Source organism: Rhinatrema bivittatum, chromosome 1 (assembly GCF_901001135.1).
Source record: "Rhinatrema bivittatum chromosome 1, aRhiBiv1.1, whole genome shotgun sequence".
Lineage (NCBI taxonomy): Eukaryota > Metazoa > Chordata > Amphibia > Gymnophiona > Rhinatrematidae > Rhinatrema > Rhinatrema bivittatum.
The window spans coordinates 489743383-489760243 of NC_042615.1; the positions used below are offsets into that span (position 1 = coordinate 489743383).

The window sequence follows — 16861 nt, forward strand, 5'->3', positions numbered from 1 at the left end:
CTCCATGGTGAGACTGCACCTTGAATACTGTGTACAGTTCTGGTCGCCGCATCTCAAAAAAGATATAATTGCGATGGAGAAGGTACAGAGAAGGGCTACCAAAATGATAAGGGGAATGGAACAGCTCCCCTATGAGGAAAGACTAAAGAGGTTAGGACTTTTCAGCTTGGAGAAGAGACGGCTGAGGGGGGATATGATAGAGGTGTTTAAAATCATGAGAGGTCTAGAATGGGTAGATGTGAATCGGTTGTTTACTCTTTCAGATAATAGAAAGACTAGGGGGCACTCCATGAAGTCAGCGTGTGGCACATTTAAAACTAAATGGAGAAAGTTCTTTTTTACTCAATGCACAATTAAACTCTGGAATTTGTTGCCAGAGGATGTGGTTAGTGCAGTTAGTATAGCTGTGTTTAAAAAAGGATTGGATAAGTTCTTGGAGGAGAAGTCCATTACCTGCTATTAATTAAGTTGACTTAGAAAATAGCCACTGCTATTACTAACAATGGTAACATGGAATAGACTTAGCTTTTGGGTACTTGCCAGGTTCTTATGGCCTGGATTGGCCATTGTTGGAAACAGGATGCTGGGCTTGATGGACCCTTGGTCTGACCTAGTATAGCATGTTCTTATGTCAAAAATAGGAGCAGGGGTAATATGATACCAACTTTCAGATACTTGGAAGGTTTTAATGATCCATGGTCAACAACAAACCTTTTCAGTTGGAAAGAAATCAGTAGAACTAGGGGTCACGATTTGAAACTCCAGGGTGGAAGACTCAGAACCAGTGTGAGGAAGTACTTCTTCACGGAGAAGGTGGTGGATGCCTAGAATGCCCTTCAGGAAGAAGTGGTGAAGACTAAAACTGTGAAGGATTTCAAAGGGGCATGGGATAAACACTGTGGATCCATAAAGGCTAGATGATGGGAATGAAGAGAAGAGCCATGGGGGTGGCTTGCTGGAATGATAGCTACTACCTGGTGTTTACTACCCTTACTCAATAAGCTTTCACACGCTTAATGCAACTCCAACATTGCTCTTTGCTTCAACGGCAAAGGAAAATGTGGAAAAGAGGATTTGCATTCAGACAACAACCAACAAGGACTGAACTACACAGTCTGGGTAAACAAATAAGCGTGGGGGTAGCTTGCTTATTGCGGTGGTTACTACCCTAAACCAATTAAGCCTGATAATTCACTTTGAATGCATACACAGCATTGCTCTCTGCTTAACGAAAAGGAGAAATGTGGAAAAGAGGATTTACATTCAGACAACATCTAACAAGGCATTGATCTGTGCAGTCTGGGTAAACAAGCATTGGAGTAACTTGCTTGATGCGGCAGTTACTACCCTTAACCATTAAGCCTTATGCTCACCTTTGAGGCAACTCCAACATTACTCTCTGCATCAATGGCAGGGGGTGGCAGGAAATTTGAATCAATTACCAACAAGGGCCCTGAACTTTGTTGTCGGTGAAACCGATAAGTATGGAAAAATAAGTGTGGGAGCTTGCTGGGCAGACTGGATGGGCCGATTGGTCTTTTTCTGTCGTCATTTCTATGTTTCTATGTAATAAACCATGTCATCTGCAAATGGGCTAAGTTTTAATTCTTTCCTTGCTATATATAGAAACATAGAAATGTCGGCAGAAAAGGAACAAATGGTCCATTCAGTCTGCTCAGCAAGCTTGTGGTAGAATCAGAAGTTTCAAGCTTATTGGTTAAGGGTAGTAACAGCTGCATCAGCAAGCTACCCCCATTCCTACTTGTTTTCACAGACCTTAAAATTAAGTGTCCTCGTTGTTGCTGTCTGAGTCCAATTCCCCCCCCCCTTTTTTTTAAATTTTCATCCTATTGTTAAAGCAAAGAGTAGTATTGGAGCAGAGAGCAATACTGGAGTTGCATGAACAGCATGAAGGCCTATTGGTTGAGGGTAGCAACTGCCACATTGCAAGTTAACCCCATGCACTTCCCTCTTCATTTCCATCCTTTAGTCCCTAGGGATCCACAGTATTTATCCCATGCCCCTTTGAAATCTTTCATTGTTTTTGTCTTCACCACCTCTTCCAGAAGGGCATTCCAGGCATCCACCACCCTCTCCGTGAAGAAATATTTCCTGATGTTGGTTCTGAGTCTTCCTCCCTAGAGTTTAATTTTGTGACCCCTAGTTCTACCCCTGGGTATCTGAAGGTCTGTATCATATCACCCCTCTACCTTCTCTCCTCCAGGGTATACATATTTAGGTCCTTCAACCTCTCCTCATTTGATGTAGAGCCCCACCATTTTTGTCTCCCTTCTCTGGACAGCCTCCATCCTGTCTCTGTCCTTTTGGAGACACGGTCTCCAGAATTGAACACAGTACTCCAGGTGAGGCCTCACCAAGGACTTGTACAAGGGTATTATCATCTCCTTTTTCTTACTGGTTATTCCTTTCTCTATGCAGCCCAGCATTCTTCTGGCTTTAGCTGTTGCCTTGTCACATTACTTTGCCATCTTCAGATCACTAGACTATCACCACAAGGTCCCTCTCTTGCTCCATGCACAACAGCTCTTCACCCTCCATCACATAAATTTCTTTTGGATTATCACACCCCAGATGCATGACTCTGCACCTCTTGGCATTGAATCCCAGTTGCCATGTCTTCGATCTCCGTTCAAGCTTCCTTAAATCACGTCTTATTCTCTCTACTTCTTCTGGTGTGTCCACTCTGTTGCCGATGTTAGTATCATCCGCAAATAGACAAACTTTGCCTTCAATCCCTTCTGCAGGGTCGCTCATAAAGATATTGAACAGAACCAGTCCCAACACTGATCCTTGCGGCACTCAGCTTAACACCATTCTCTCTTCACAGTAGGTTCTATTTACCATCACACGCTGCCTTCTTTCTGTCATCTAGTTTGTAATCCACTCCAACACCTTTGCGCTTACTCCTAAGCTTCTCATTTTATTCAGAAGCCTCCTGTTCGGGACCATATCAAAAGCTTTGCTGAAATCCAAGCAGATCATATCGAACGCTCTTCCTCAATCCAGTTCCCTAGTCACCCAATCAGAAAAATCAGATTTGTCTGACAGGACCTTCCCCTGGTGAATCCATGCTGCCTCGGGTTGAGCAACCCACTGGATTGTAGATAGTTCACTATCCTTTCCTTCAAAAGAGTCTCCATTAATTTTCCCACCACTGAGGTGAGGCTAACTGGCCTGTAGTTTCCAGCCTCCCTCTCTGCTCCTAGTCTTGCGAAGGGGGACCAGCACTGCTCTTCTCCAATCTTCCGGCACCACTCCTGTTTCCAGGGATCTATTGAACAGATCTTGCAACAGACCCACTAGCACATCTCTGAGCTCCCTCAGTATCCTGGGATGAATCTCATCAGGTCCCATGGCTTTACCCACTTTCATATTTCCTAGCTCTTCCCATATATTCTCTTTTGTAAATGGAGTTTCTCTACTCCACCCCCCTGCAATGTTTTCCTAATTAGTGACAGTCCCTCTCCAGGGTCATCATTAGTGAACACAGAATTGAAGTAAGGGTTTAATATTTCTGCTTTTTCTTTATCTCACGCCACACGTTGATCCCTGTCACCTTTCAGTTTCACTATACCACTTTAGAGCTTTCTCCTTTCTCTGATGTATCTGAAAAATAATTTGTCCCCATTCTTTACCTCTTTGGCAATCCTTTCAAGCACCTGACTTTTTGCTTTCTTGATTGCTTTCTTCATCTCCTTCAGTTTCACCAGAAACTTTGTGTTCCTCTTTTTGAGATCCTTTATATTGCTTGAATGCTGTTCTTTTTACTTTTGTTTTATCAGCCACCTCCTTTGATAACTAGATTGGTTTCTTATTTCTCTTGCTTTTGTTTACTTTTCTAACATATAGATTAGTTGCCTTAGTAATTGCTCCTTTTAGTTTGGCCCACTGTTGTTCCACCTCTCTCATTTTCTCCCAGTCTTCAAATTCTGCCTCCAGATATTTCCCCATTTCCACAAAGTCTGTATTTTTGAAGTTCAAAACTCGCATCTTTGATTAACTTCTCCGGATCCTATTTGCAGTATCAAACCAATCTGTTTGTTGATCATTGGTGCTGAAGTGGGCACCCACCTGATAAATTAGAGACAATATCCCTGTTAGTGAGCACTAGGTCAAGTATAACTCCCTCCTTTGTGGGTTCCATTACCATTTGTTAGAACAGAGCCCCTTGCAGGGCATCCACTATCCTTCTGCTTCTGGTAGATTCTGCAGAAGGGATACTTCAGTCTACGTCCGGCAGATTAAAATCTCCAAAAATCAATACTTTTCCCTCCTTTTGGATGTTTTCAACCAGCGCTCTGTCTAGTTTTTCCATTTGAGTCAGAGGCCTGTAAACCACTCCAGTAAAAATGGATGTACCATCATCTTTTTTGTTGTTCCACTTTGCCTAATAAGCCAAATGTGTGCGTCAGTTTAAATCCCTACAGCTGAGATGTGGTATGAATGTCATCAATGTGAATTCATTCAAAAACCAAGAAAAATGGTATTTCATTCAGAAAAAGAAAAAAATATTTATCAAATAAAAAAATGCCATTTCATCTCTTCATTCAACCCATACAGGGACACAGTATTCAAAAGAAAAATCCAGTGGTGTTCTCTGTAATATAAAGAGGAAGCAAAGTCACCACCATGCTTTGAAGGGAGGTCCACATCAATGATCCCCCAGGGCAGCTCTTCAAATATGTGGTTCTTAGAAATGAAATGGTACACAATGTGTGCCTGCATCTTCGATGCTCTTGAATACAAGTGTAAACCAAGCACCTTGTTCTCCCAACATACACAAGAGGACATCAATATTGAATGACAATAAACCACATTGCTGGATTCACAAATGGTGTAAAAATTCAAATGAATGACAAATTACGATGTAGGATGTGTCAAGATGTTACCTACAAATGGTAGCACGCGGAGATCATGACTACAAGAATGATGTTCCAAAATTGAATGATCCGTTGAAGTAGAAAGATCAGGAAGGACTGTGCATACCACAGAGTCTCTAATAATGGTCCCACGAGTATATGAAATTAAAGGGAGCTCTTAAAAAACATGATGTAGAGAAAGAACATGCCAGTACCATTTTTAATATAGTCCACAAACCAAGAGGCTTTTTTGAAGAAAGGCACAACACAAACAGTTAGATTTTCTTTGCATTTATCACAGTATTGTATGAGAACTGACCGATCCAATTACAAAGCCCAATGATAGGCATTCTTCATAATAGACAGTGGATACCACCTTTCAAAAAACCGCATGGCTAACCGATAAGCTTGTAATTTAAACTCTGCAATGGTGGAACATATGTGTTGAATTCTAAAAAAATTGACTCACAGGCAAACCAGCTTTAAAAAAAACCCTGGATGTTGGCTCTGATATCTTATTAGGTTGTTCCTATCAGTGTTTTTTCTATGAACGCTGGTACAAATAGAATTACCACTTTTGATGACCACCCTGTCCAGAAAGGGCAATCTGTGTGAATTGTAGGAAATGGATCCAGAGAATTATGTTCTTATATTCAATTTCTTGAGTACCTGTGTGGTATCTTGAACATATGATCTCATATGACATACATGTGGATGTAAAAATGTGTCCAAAAGTATAGCCAAAGATTTTAAAACAGAACCATTGCTCAACACGATTGGTCTTAATGGTGTTTCAGTAATGTTTTATGTATCTTGGGCAACCAATATATTACAGGAATCTTCTGAAGTTTATTATCTAAAAAAAATGTTCTTTAAAAAGGTGCTGCCTCAACAGATATTAAATCATGAATGCATTCCAAAATCTCAAGAGGTAGGTTTAACATCTAGTGGAGTGTATTATGTTGTATCATTCACCTGTTTATAGATGACCACAGAGCCTCCCTTGTCAGCTAGTTTGATGACAATCCAAGAATCGGATGAAAAAGATTTCAACACCATTTGATGTTCAGATCTCAAATTGTAGGATGTTTCCTTTTTCTCTTGTTCAAATGTCATATCCTGAAGGACCAAATCTCAAAATGTTCAGTGGGACCAGGGGGAATCCAAGACTTACCATGAACTACAGAAATATCTACATTGTTTGATTCTTGCATAGAAAAAAGTTTCACTTTTAAAGTCTGAATAAACATATGTGCACACATGTGATATTTAAAAGGATCATATTGTACAGTCGGTACATAAGAAAGGCAAAGATTAAATACAACCTCTTGATATAGTGTCAATGCAACCAAAGATAAATGAATTATTGCTGTTGAGCAATGTGTCAGAAAGCTCTGTTGTTAAAGCTGGTATTTAGCAATCTGTAGTATTAAAGTAGTTGTGGGTGGATCCTTGGACCAGTGGCAGGTGACCACGCCCTCGGGGGAAATCCCGAGAGGGACCACTGGTCAGGCTTAGTGTAGGAGACAGACGCACACTAGTTCTTTTATTAAACAATATGTTAAACCACCAGAGGTGGCAGTAGTGAGCTGGAAACGCCCGGCTGGGCTGTAGTCCCTCAGGTATTGGAACAGCGATCCCAGGGTGGCTGAGCTGTAGAGAAACTAAGACAGTGAGTAGGCAGTATATGCAGAGTTCTGGAACAAGTCCTTGATAGTAACACTCCCCCAGTAGTCTCTTAAGGTAGCCCAGGAGTTGGTATGCATTAGGCCTTCAAGGAGTAAGTACCTGGTTCCAGGGAACGCTCTGAGAGATAGATACAGACTCACTGATGTTAAGCAACAAAGACTTCTTAGAAGCAATATATTAAACCAGTGACAGTAGGTGACAGTAGTGAGCTGGAAGCGCCCGGCTGGGCTGTAGTCCCTCAGGTATTGGAACAGCGATCCCAGGGTGGCAGAGCTGTAGAGAAACTAAGACAGTGAGTAGGCAGTATATACAGAGTACTGGAACAAGTCCTTAATGGTAACACTCACACAATAGTCTCTTAAGGCAGCCCAGGAAATGGGTATACATTAGGCCCTCAAGGAGCGAGTACCTGTACCCAGGGAAAGCTCCGAGAGATAGATGGAAACTCACAGTGTTGTAAGCAGCGATGACTTCTTAGCAGAAGTGGTATTCAGGAGCAAGTCCGGGACGTGGGCCCTTGAGGAGCGAGTACTGGTTCCGGATTGCGACCTACAAAGAAAAAGAGAAACTGAGGCCCAAGCGGAGCGGGTACCTTTAGTGAAGTCTGAAGAGGCAGAGTAGCTAGGGTCGTGGAGAGCGAATCCCATCCGCAGTGACCAGGAGGAAGCGAACCCCTTGCTAACTCGTCTTGTTAGCGAAAACTGAGACCTTAAATATCTGGAGCTGGTGACGTCATCCAACACTGGTACATCAGTTGGGCCACGCGCCCTTAGGCATCTGGTCAACATGGCGGCTTGCAGCGTCGAGCCGGTCCGGGAATGCCGGAGGAGGACGGCCTGGAGACGCTGCAGCAGCTAGCCTTCCATCAACCCCGAAGGGAGTTGCCAACGAGGTAAGGTGGGCGGAGCAGAGACGTCGGACAGCGACGGACACATCAATATGCTTGTGTAATGGGGTTCCAAAAGACTCTCTGACCTTGTTGCAGCCAACTCATCTGACAACCTCCCCCTAAAACAGGTTGAGAAAATGTCATCATCTGACCAACTAGATGAATCCTCTCCCGAATCATCAAAGGTGACATGTTTGGGACATGAAGTGGAAGACTGAGTAAAATTCAACCAACAATAAACACGATTCATTCTATAGCCCTCTTCATCATGCCAGTATTTCTTTATCTTCAGTTGCTTAGTTGTTATCTTGAATTGATCTAGAAATTCTTTGTATTCTGCCAATGATGATTGGAAAGATTCCAAAGTTAAAGCACTCTTGATTTGATCAGACAGTGTATCAATCTGTGACACAATTTCCTGTGAAGTCTTTTTGGTATTTTCTATAATCAACATTATCAAGTCCATGGAACACTTGTTCAGAATGGCAACCTATTTCTGAACAAGCAATTCATTATCTTTAAATAATGAAGGTCCCTTTTTGATGCTTAGCCCATGTGGAATCATATGTTGCTTCAAATATTCAATTAATGTTGCAGAGTGTAACTCTGATCTTATCAATTGTTTACTCAAAATCAGATGTTCAGTCCAAGTGGCATTCTTAATTGAGCTTCCTTGTCAGTAAACAAGGAAAATTTCCAAAGCATATCCTCCACATGCTCAGCTGAGTAACTGAACGTATCTTTAAGCTGTGCAGGATCCATAGGGTCTACTATAACAAACTCAAAAAGGCAAAAAACCCCAAAAGATGGAGGTAAACCAATTACTTCCATCTCTTTTATTTTTTTGCCTTTTTGATTAGGTATCTTATCAGTTTTTTTGAAACCTGTATGATTGTCCTTGCCTGAAATCTGAGCGTTTTCATTTCAGAAATATCAGTTGTGAAGCACAGTGATTGAGGACAGTTATAAATTCAGGCTTGTCAAAGTTCTGAGTATATTATTTCTTCCTGCTGGCAAAGGGGGAACATTATCCAGGGTCTGAAGTATTCTAAAGAAAGTGCAAAAATCCTGTTATGTTTTTAAAGCTTATCTCTAATTCTTATTATTTTCCTATCTTGCTATTTGTAGCTTAGATTTTGATGATTCATCGCAGAAAGAATATAGTTTTATAAAGCAAAACTGCATGATTGTCTTACCCTCAAAATTTAAGCATACAGAGAAATATCTGTGTAATCAGTGTTTTGTGTGTGCTGAAGGCAAAAGACAATGAGTCAGGAAAGCAGGCAGATTTGGATATACATGCATTCTTTTTATTTGTTCACCAACAATCTTTGCTACTAAACAAGTGCTAAGTGCACCATCATTTTTGTAAAATATTGTGATGATTAATAATTTCAGTATTTTTTTTTCACTTGATCCAGAATGTAAGGGCATCTCTGATTTAATGCTACTAAATTCAACTGTTGGAATGTTGAAAATGCAAATGTGAATTTCTAGACTTTTATTTGTTTAAAAATATTTATATTCTGCTATAGCAGAGGGACTAATGAATATGCACTAACTTGGACATTACCATTTCATAAATGTGAATCTATCAGTTCAGATCTGTATGATTTGCTTACATATGTTCAGTTTGTACAGTTTGCTAGATTACCAAATATCCAATATTTAGCATTAATCATTCTGGTCTAAAGCATTGAGATTTTTTAAATTTTTATGAAAATGGTAGATGTAAGTTTTTTAGGATAGTAATTTTGTATGAATTTTATCTGTTTTTTAAAAACATTTTAATGCTTTTTTTTTTTTAATCTTCCAAATGAAAAGGCCAAGAAACGCCAGGCTGATGCAGAACAGATACATGAAGGCACCATGAGAGATCTGGAGTTACTCTTGGCCAGCTTTACTATGTCAGGTTAGTTGAATCTATAAGATGACAGATGCATCTGTCAGTGTTCCAAAGTCACTCCTTTATGGGAATTCTGCAGATGCCTTTTGTAGTCCCTCCTCTCAGCATGCTTTGATTTGATGACATGATAGGAGGAGTTCTCACAGCAGTTGAGTGGCCTAGCTGACTGGGAAAATGTGATGGAATATGGACATGCTGTTTCTAGCCCATAAGTTGATTTACAAGTGTTCATGTCTATATGCTGTGATAGAGAATGGCTCCCTTGCTGTGCTCCAAATCTAGCAGAGAGAGAAGTCCTTACAGTATACCTGCAAAGGGAACAGATGTTTTGATTGAATTGAGCCAAATTTCAAGCAACCTTCAACAACTAAAAAGGGTCACATATTCCAAAGGTCGTGTAGGACACACAAGATGCTACACATTTTCTGTGCTGTAGCATTTTACTGTTGGTTACTGTTGAAGGTCAGATGCATTATTCTACTTTCACTTGTTTTAATTTAGATGGATTTCAATGCAATTGCATTTATTATATTTCTATATACTAAGTGATTTTAAATACCACATATATACTGTATGAAATTTAGAGGTAAAATAGATGTAAAATGTACTTGTAGACTTTCCCTGCATCAAGCTTATTCATTTAATATCTCTTTAAATCTTGTCTGGTATCTTTCATTTTCAAACAAGTATCAATTCGCCTATTCTTGAAGAAATCTTCTCTTGACCCAAGTTGCCTGCACTGAAGTCATGCTATGCTAATCTAAAGACCATCCATTATGCTTCAAGTTGTTTCGCCACACAGCACTAGAGGATGTGTAGTCCACTTTGAGGCCTACCTTGGTGCTGGCTTTAGCGACATTTTGTATGGTGATGGACCAGATGATCTTGGAGAATTTTGATCAACATCTCAAACTCACTGAGATGCATGTGTTAAATGCTTCATCAATGAACTTATTGAATGACCTGCTAGTGAAATTGCCTTGGATGCTGGGGGCATTCTTGGTTTGGTGGTGTTCATCAATCCTGAATGAGCTGAGCATGAGCTACTTTACCTTGATATGACTAGTTGCAGTAATGACAATATCACCCCAATTTTAGGCAATTATATCATTAAATCTATGTCATTTGGCATTGGCAGTGCCAGAACTGTCATTTCTTCCACAACAGAATAAGTAGTTGTATTTTATGGTCATGGAGTTTGAATCATCTCTTGAAAAACAGTGCTGAAGAGGGCTCCTTTTCAGACATTTCTTCCATGCCCTTGTTATGATAGGCAGGAAATAGTTTTCCACCAGAGGATGTTTTCCCTTATTTTCCTTTATAAAAACAACAAAAAAAAGGCAAATGTCCACTTTGATTTGGAGGGTTCTGGAGATCCCAGGGCACATTTACTTGGCTTCCTGAAGAACCTATATGCACCAAAAGTGAAGAATATTGCTGTTATTTCTCAGATAGATCTTTATGCTCAATTATTTGCACACCCTATGTGATAGAGTGCAAACTTGCTCATTTTCTTACTGAAGATGAATTTCACTTCATGACCAGAGGGACAGGTATACTCTGGGTGGATTTTAAAAGGGTTACGCGCGTAATATATGCGTGTAACCGCGCAAACCCGCTCCTGCACACGTCGAGCCTATTTTGCATAGGCCCGGCGACATGCGCAAGCCCCGGGATGCGCATATGTCCCAGGACTTGAAAAAGGGGCGGGGTGGGTGGTCCGGGGGTGGGGTGGGGGCAGGGCCTGAGCCTCCAGGCACAGCGGCCATTTGCCGCTGTGCTCGGGATCACAGGCTGGCCATTGGCCGGTGCGCGCAACCTACGCCTGTCCGGAGGCAGACACAACTTATAAGGTAAAGGTAAGGTGGATTTTAGGTAGGGCTGGGGGACGGGTTAGGTAGGGGAAAGGAGGGGAAGGTGGGGGTGGGCGGAGGGAATGGAGGAAGGCTGCGTGGCTTGGTGCACGCAATTTGCACAATTGTGCACCCCCTTGCGCGCACTGACCCTGGATTTTATAACTTGCGAGCAGCGCGGATTTAGTTAGGGCTGGGGAGTGGGTTAGATAGGGGAAGGGAGGGGAAGGTGGGGCTGGAGAAAAAGTTCCCTCCAAGGCCGCTCCGATTTCAGAGCACCTTGGAAGGAACGGGGAAAGCCATCTGGGCTCCTCTCGGGCTCGGCGCGCGCAAGGTGCACATGTGTGCACCCCCTTGCGCGCGCCAACCCCGGATTTTATAACATGCGCGTGTTATAAAATCGGGCATAGATTTGTTCACGACGTGTTGTCAGAATCCGGGTTGTCAGAATCGCGAGAAGGTTCTACAAAATCGGAAACAATTGCCGGTGCGATACACATCTCTACTGCATATAATGTTCTTCCTTGATCCAACTCTCTTGTTATCTTGTCTTTTTAGCCTGTGATGCTTTTGAAATGGTACTGAGTCTCTGCCATGGTCATTGACAAATGCAAAGTAGCATGGCTGTGGACATCAGGTTTCAGGGAAGATTTTCAGGAGTGATATTCTATACTTGGGCAACAATCTTGTGGGAGAGAAGTTAGAGCTATTGGATTTTATTGGCAACCCCAAGAGCACTCTGCAAACCTTGTCCATTTCCATCATTGGCTCATCATCTGCATTTGGCAAGTATTAGGGAAGTTTCCTTTTTCACAAAGAAGGCACTTTCAAGGGTCCTCTTGTTGGAGCTCCCAGGATTCAAGGAATTGCCAGCATGAACAAAGGTGCTGATAGCCCTACATGGCTAGTGAATCAAAACTAGTCTGGTTTTTGATGAGATCTAAAGGAAATACTCTATTAGACTAAGTACTGAAATTTCTCCCTGGAGGGTATGAGTTTTAATGCTAACAATTAGTCCCGTGTAATCTCAGACATCTGGGTTCTTCAGATTGTGTAGGAAAGTTATATATATATATATATATATATATATATATATATATATATATATATATATATATTTATTTATTTTATTATTTATTTATTTAGTAATTTTTATATACCGACGAACGTTGGGAACATCTTGTCGGTTTACATATAACAGAACTGAGCAACAGGCTTTACAATTTTTGCGTAATTAGATAATTAAATAAGGAACATTCAGAGCATACAAATAACAGATTAGATTATATAAGTAAAATTATAAAAGTGTGATACATGAAAGAGGTTATCTAAACGGGGGTGGGGGGGTGGGGAGGGGGAGATTCTGATATATAGGGGTGGGGAGGGGGAGATTCTGATATATAGGAGGGTATCCACAATTAAAGGAGGTATATATACACGTGATTGGGAACAAATTTTTTATATAGAAGTTTTTTATATACAATATGTAGTTCTGATAAATTCACTTTATGGGGGGTGAGGGGGAAGAGGTAGTTTAGAGTAGAGGGAGGGGGTGAAAAGGAGGTGGAAAATAGGTGGGGGAGGGGGAGAGGTTAGGAGTTGTAGGGGGTGGGGTTAGAGTGGTTGTGTGAATATAAGGGGTAGAAGTAATTGAGGAGCTGGGATTGGAGACCCAGGTCTGCGGGGGGGGGGGGGGGGGGTGAGAGTGTATGTGTGTATATTAGGTATAAGAGTGTTTGAAGAACCAGGTCTTCAGGTTTTGCCTGAATATTTTTTGGGCAAGTTTCTTGGCGGAGGGAGGTAGGTAGCTTGTTCCAAAGAAGCGGGCCTGCTAGGGATAGGGCTCTTTCGTTTGTGGTGCGGAGTTTAGTAAGCTTAGGTGAGGGGGTGTGTAATGTAGCTAGATATTGTTTTCTGGTGGGTCTATTGCTGTTGTGAAATGAGAAGTGTTCTTTGTACCAGTGCATGTTCTGGTTGTGAAGAGATTTGTGTATTAGGGTGAGGGCTTTGAAGGCAATTCTAGATGCTACGGGTAACCAATGTAAATGTTTGAGAACCGGAGTTATGTGATCATTTTTGTGGGTGTTGGTGAGTATTCGGGCGGCTGCATTCTGGAGGAGTTGTAAAGGCTGTATGGTGTTTTTAGGCAAGCCTAATAACAGGGAGTTGCAGTAATCTATTTTCGTTAATATGAGGGCTTGTAATATGGTGCGGAAGTCATTGAGATGTAGGAGAGGTTTAAGTCTTTTTAGGGTGTGCAGTTTGTAGAAGCAGTCTTTGAGGGTATTATTGATGAATTTCTTGCAGTTGAGGTGACAGTCAATGGATACGCCGAGGCTCCGAACATGGGTGGGAAAGGTGAGGTTAGTAGTAGGAACATTGTTGTGTGTGATAGTGGGGGTCATAAAAATGGTGGGGGTGATATTAGGGGGTGATATGTGGATGAGTTCCGTTTTAGTAGCGTTGAGGGCGAGGAAGTTGTTGGATAAGAGGCTGCTTATTTCAGAGAGGGCGGATTTCCAAATTTCCATAGCTTTGTGTATTGAGTCTTTAATAGGAATAAGTATCTGCACATCATCGGCATATATGAAGTGCGGAAGGTCAAGTTTAGCAAGGAGATGGCAGAGGGGGAGGAGATATATATTGAAAAGAGTAGAGGATAGAGATGAGCCTTGGGGTACTCCTTGAGCGAGGTTGTGTGGTTTGGAGGTGGAGTTACCCATTTGCACGCTAAACTGTCTATCAGCTAGGTATGAGTGGAACCATTGTAGGGCCAGGCCTGAGATGCCAATGCTGCTTAGACGTTCTAGTAGGATTTGATGTTTAATGGTGTCGAATGCAGCGGAGATGTCTAGGAGAATAAGGATGTATGAGAGACCTTTGTCAAGACCTTTTAAGATTTGGTCGGAGAGTGAAATGAGTAAGGTCTCTGTGCTATGGTGTTTGCGAAAGCCAAACTGTGAGGGGGAAAGGATGTTGTTTTCATCCAAGTAGTCTGATAGCTGTTTGTTTATGGCTTTCTCAAGGACTTTAGTGATTAGGGGCAGGTTGGAGATAGGTCGGAATTTGGTGAGATCAGAGGGGTCGAGGGAGGGCTTTTTCAGTATGGGTTTAACAATGGCATGTTTAAGGTTTTTTGGAATAGTGCCAAGTTCAATGGACTTGTTTATGATGTTTGATATGGGTTTAGCGATGATCCCGGGGATGGAGAGGAGATGTTTTGTAGGAATGGTGTCTGTAGGGTGTGTAGAGGGTCTGATTTTTTTTAGGATGGATTCGATTTCTAGGGATGAGGTGGTGTCAAATGATGAGAGATTAGAAGTAGATTGGGGTTGTGTTGTATCGTTGTATGTTTGCTTGAGGGGGAAACGCGCCATGATGTTGCTGATTTTATTATGGAAGAATAAGGCAAGTTCTTCACATTTTGTCTGGTTGTCTATGTCTGGTATGGATGGTGTGCAAGGTTTAGTTAAGTTGTTAACTAGTTGGAATAGGGCTCTAGGGTTGAATTGTAGGTGGTGTAAACAGATTTTTGCCTTTCAGAAATACCTCTATATTGTTCTCAAAGGGAGATGTAGACCCACCCTGCATCTGGACCTGCTGCTGTTGAAAACATTTTCCCTCTTTAAAGACCCATGATGCTAAACCTGTCTCACGAGTGAGCATACAGGTCCATATTTAAAAACACAATGTATGTGTAAGTTGTCTGGCTAAGGTTAGCTGGATAACTTTACTTGGATATTCAATGGAGTGCTGCTGTAAGCACTCTGCTGAATATAGCCCGACAAAGTCTTAGTTAGCTAGATCCGGTAATCCATTTAACTTTAGGACTGCTAACTTAACTGTGGCCTGGAACGCCTCTGACGTATCTGGCTAAAATAAAAAAAAAAAAAAAAGATAAAAGATGAAAGGATTTATGCAAAAAGTGCTTATCCACTGGCAATTGTTCATACATGTTTAACCTTTATTTGATGGTGGTCTTTAGCTAGGGATTTCCTCTGGGTGGCTTTATTGCATCTGCTCATCAGTGAAGGTAAAATAGCACACTTGTAATAGTTGTGCTGTGTTAACAGCACTACAATGAGCCATGCAACCTACTTGCTACCCTTTTGGGTGCAGTACTATACTAATTATTCTCCCAGGACAAGCAGGGTGGTAGTCCTCACATGTGGGTGATGTCACTGGATGGAGCCCTATCACGGAAAACTTTTTTGTCAAAATTTCTAGAACTTTTGACTGGCACATTGAGCATGCCCAGCATGCCATAATCCCTGTAGCCACAGGGGTCTCCCTTCAGTCTCTTTTTTTTTTTCCCGCGCTGCAGTTTGCCTCGTGGTTAGAAGCTCTGTGAGAACTCTCTCACAAACTTTTTCCTCACGGGAAAAAACTTGAAGATTACTTCTTTAAAAAAGTTCCCTCATAGGGATCTCCCATCGTGATATTATTATTATTATTATTTATTAACTTTTATTTACCAACATTCGTGCAGCACATCATGCCGGTTTATTGTTTTCATCACTCTGTGAGTAAAGAATCACCATCTCCGGTCGTTTCCTGCACCACCTTTTTTTGGTGTCCTCAGGCCATCGATCGTTTATGGGCCTCAACTTCTGCCATCATGGCAACAGGTTTCAGAAAATGTCTGGAGTGCCCCCCTACCATGTCGATTACCGACCCACATGATGTCTGTGTGCTGTGCCTCGGCTCATCACACGATGTTTCTCACTGCCCAAGTTGTGCAAGTTGTGCCCAGATGACTCCGAAGGTTAGGCAGGCTCGCCTCAACAAGATGGAGACCCTGATTAAAATCAAGCTGACTCCATCGACATCACCCCGACTGTCACCAGCAGGAGCATCGAAAAAACTGGTCATCAAACCTCGCCGGGAGCACCAGGGCAGTGGTGACTGCCCGTCACCGACTCCATCTAGGGCATCCGAATCGTCTTCCTCAGTGCCGGAGAAGGACCAGACCGAGCACTGAGGGAAGCACTGACGCGAGTCTACTCCCGATGCCGGCACCGACACATCAGCCTCGATGGCTATCGAGCCGATTGTGAAGACACGGGTAGAGGAGCCTTTAACCCCCTCGCCACCTGAGAAACCAAGGCGATCCCCACCGATATCGGTGCCGGGTACTGAGCCCCCACAAGTTCCTGTGGAGGTGCCAGCTGCGCCTAGCCTGCCTCCCACCGTAGCTGTGATACCTACATCAGCTTTCAGGGAGGAACTGGAGGGTTTCATCTGCCAGGCAGTGCTTGATGCTGTCCAAAATTTACAGCCATCGATTCCAGCTCCCATACCGACACAGACACTAGAGCCATAGATATTTACACTGTTGCTAACCCAATTGGATACACTCATCGGTGCTCTTCTGACACAACCCGGGCCACCGATGCCAAAACAACCCGCAAAGTCTCTGAAAGCCCCGATTCCCATTCTGGGGTCCTCAGAAAATGAAGGCACAGACTCCAGTCCCCTTTCAACACTGATTAACACCGATGCCGGAACCGATGCCTGGTCCATCAGGGCTCTCTGGACCGAGAGGCCCACATTTCCCCTCGATGCCTTCTGTACCATCGAAATCCAAGTCGGTGCCACCGCATCTTCCATCGAGGCCAACACGTCCTACAGTACCAACCTTCTT

General features: G+C 42.4%; 1 protein-coding gene across 8 annotated transcripts in view; it reads left to right on the forward strand.

Annotated features, from left to right (window-relative positions):
* The window catches only part of CCDC171 (coiled-coil domain containing 171), a 982183-nt gene that overhangs the window by 180085 nt on the left and 785237 nt on the right, over window positions 1–16861 (forward strand). For all 8 annotated transcript variants that reach the window (XR_003857717.1, XM_029608527.1, XM_029608555.1 and 5 more), the window contains exon 10: window positions 9283–9370. Coding sequence is in view for 7 of the 8 variants with exons in the window: in XM_029608527.1 (XP_029464387.1) it covers window positions 9283–9370 (88 nt within the window). In the remaining variant the exon portion in view is untranslated. The remainder of the gene's footprint in view (window positions 1–9282; window positions 9371–16861) is intronic.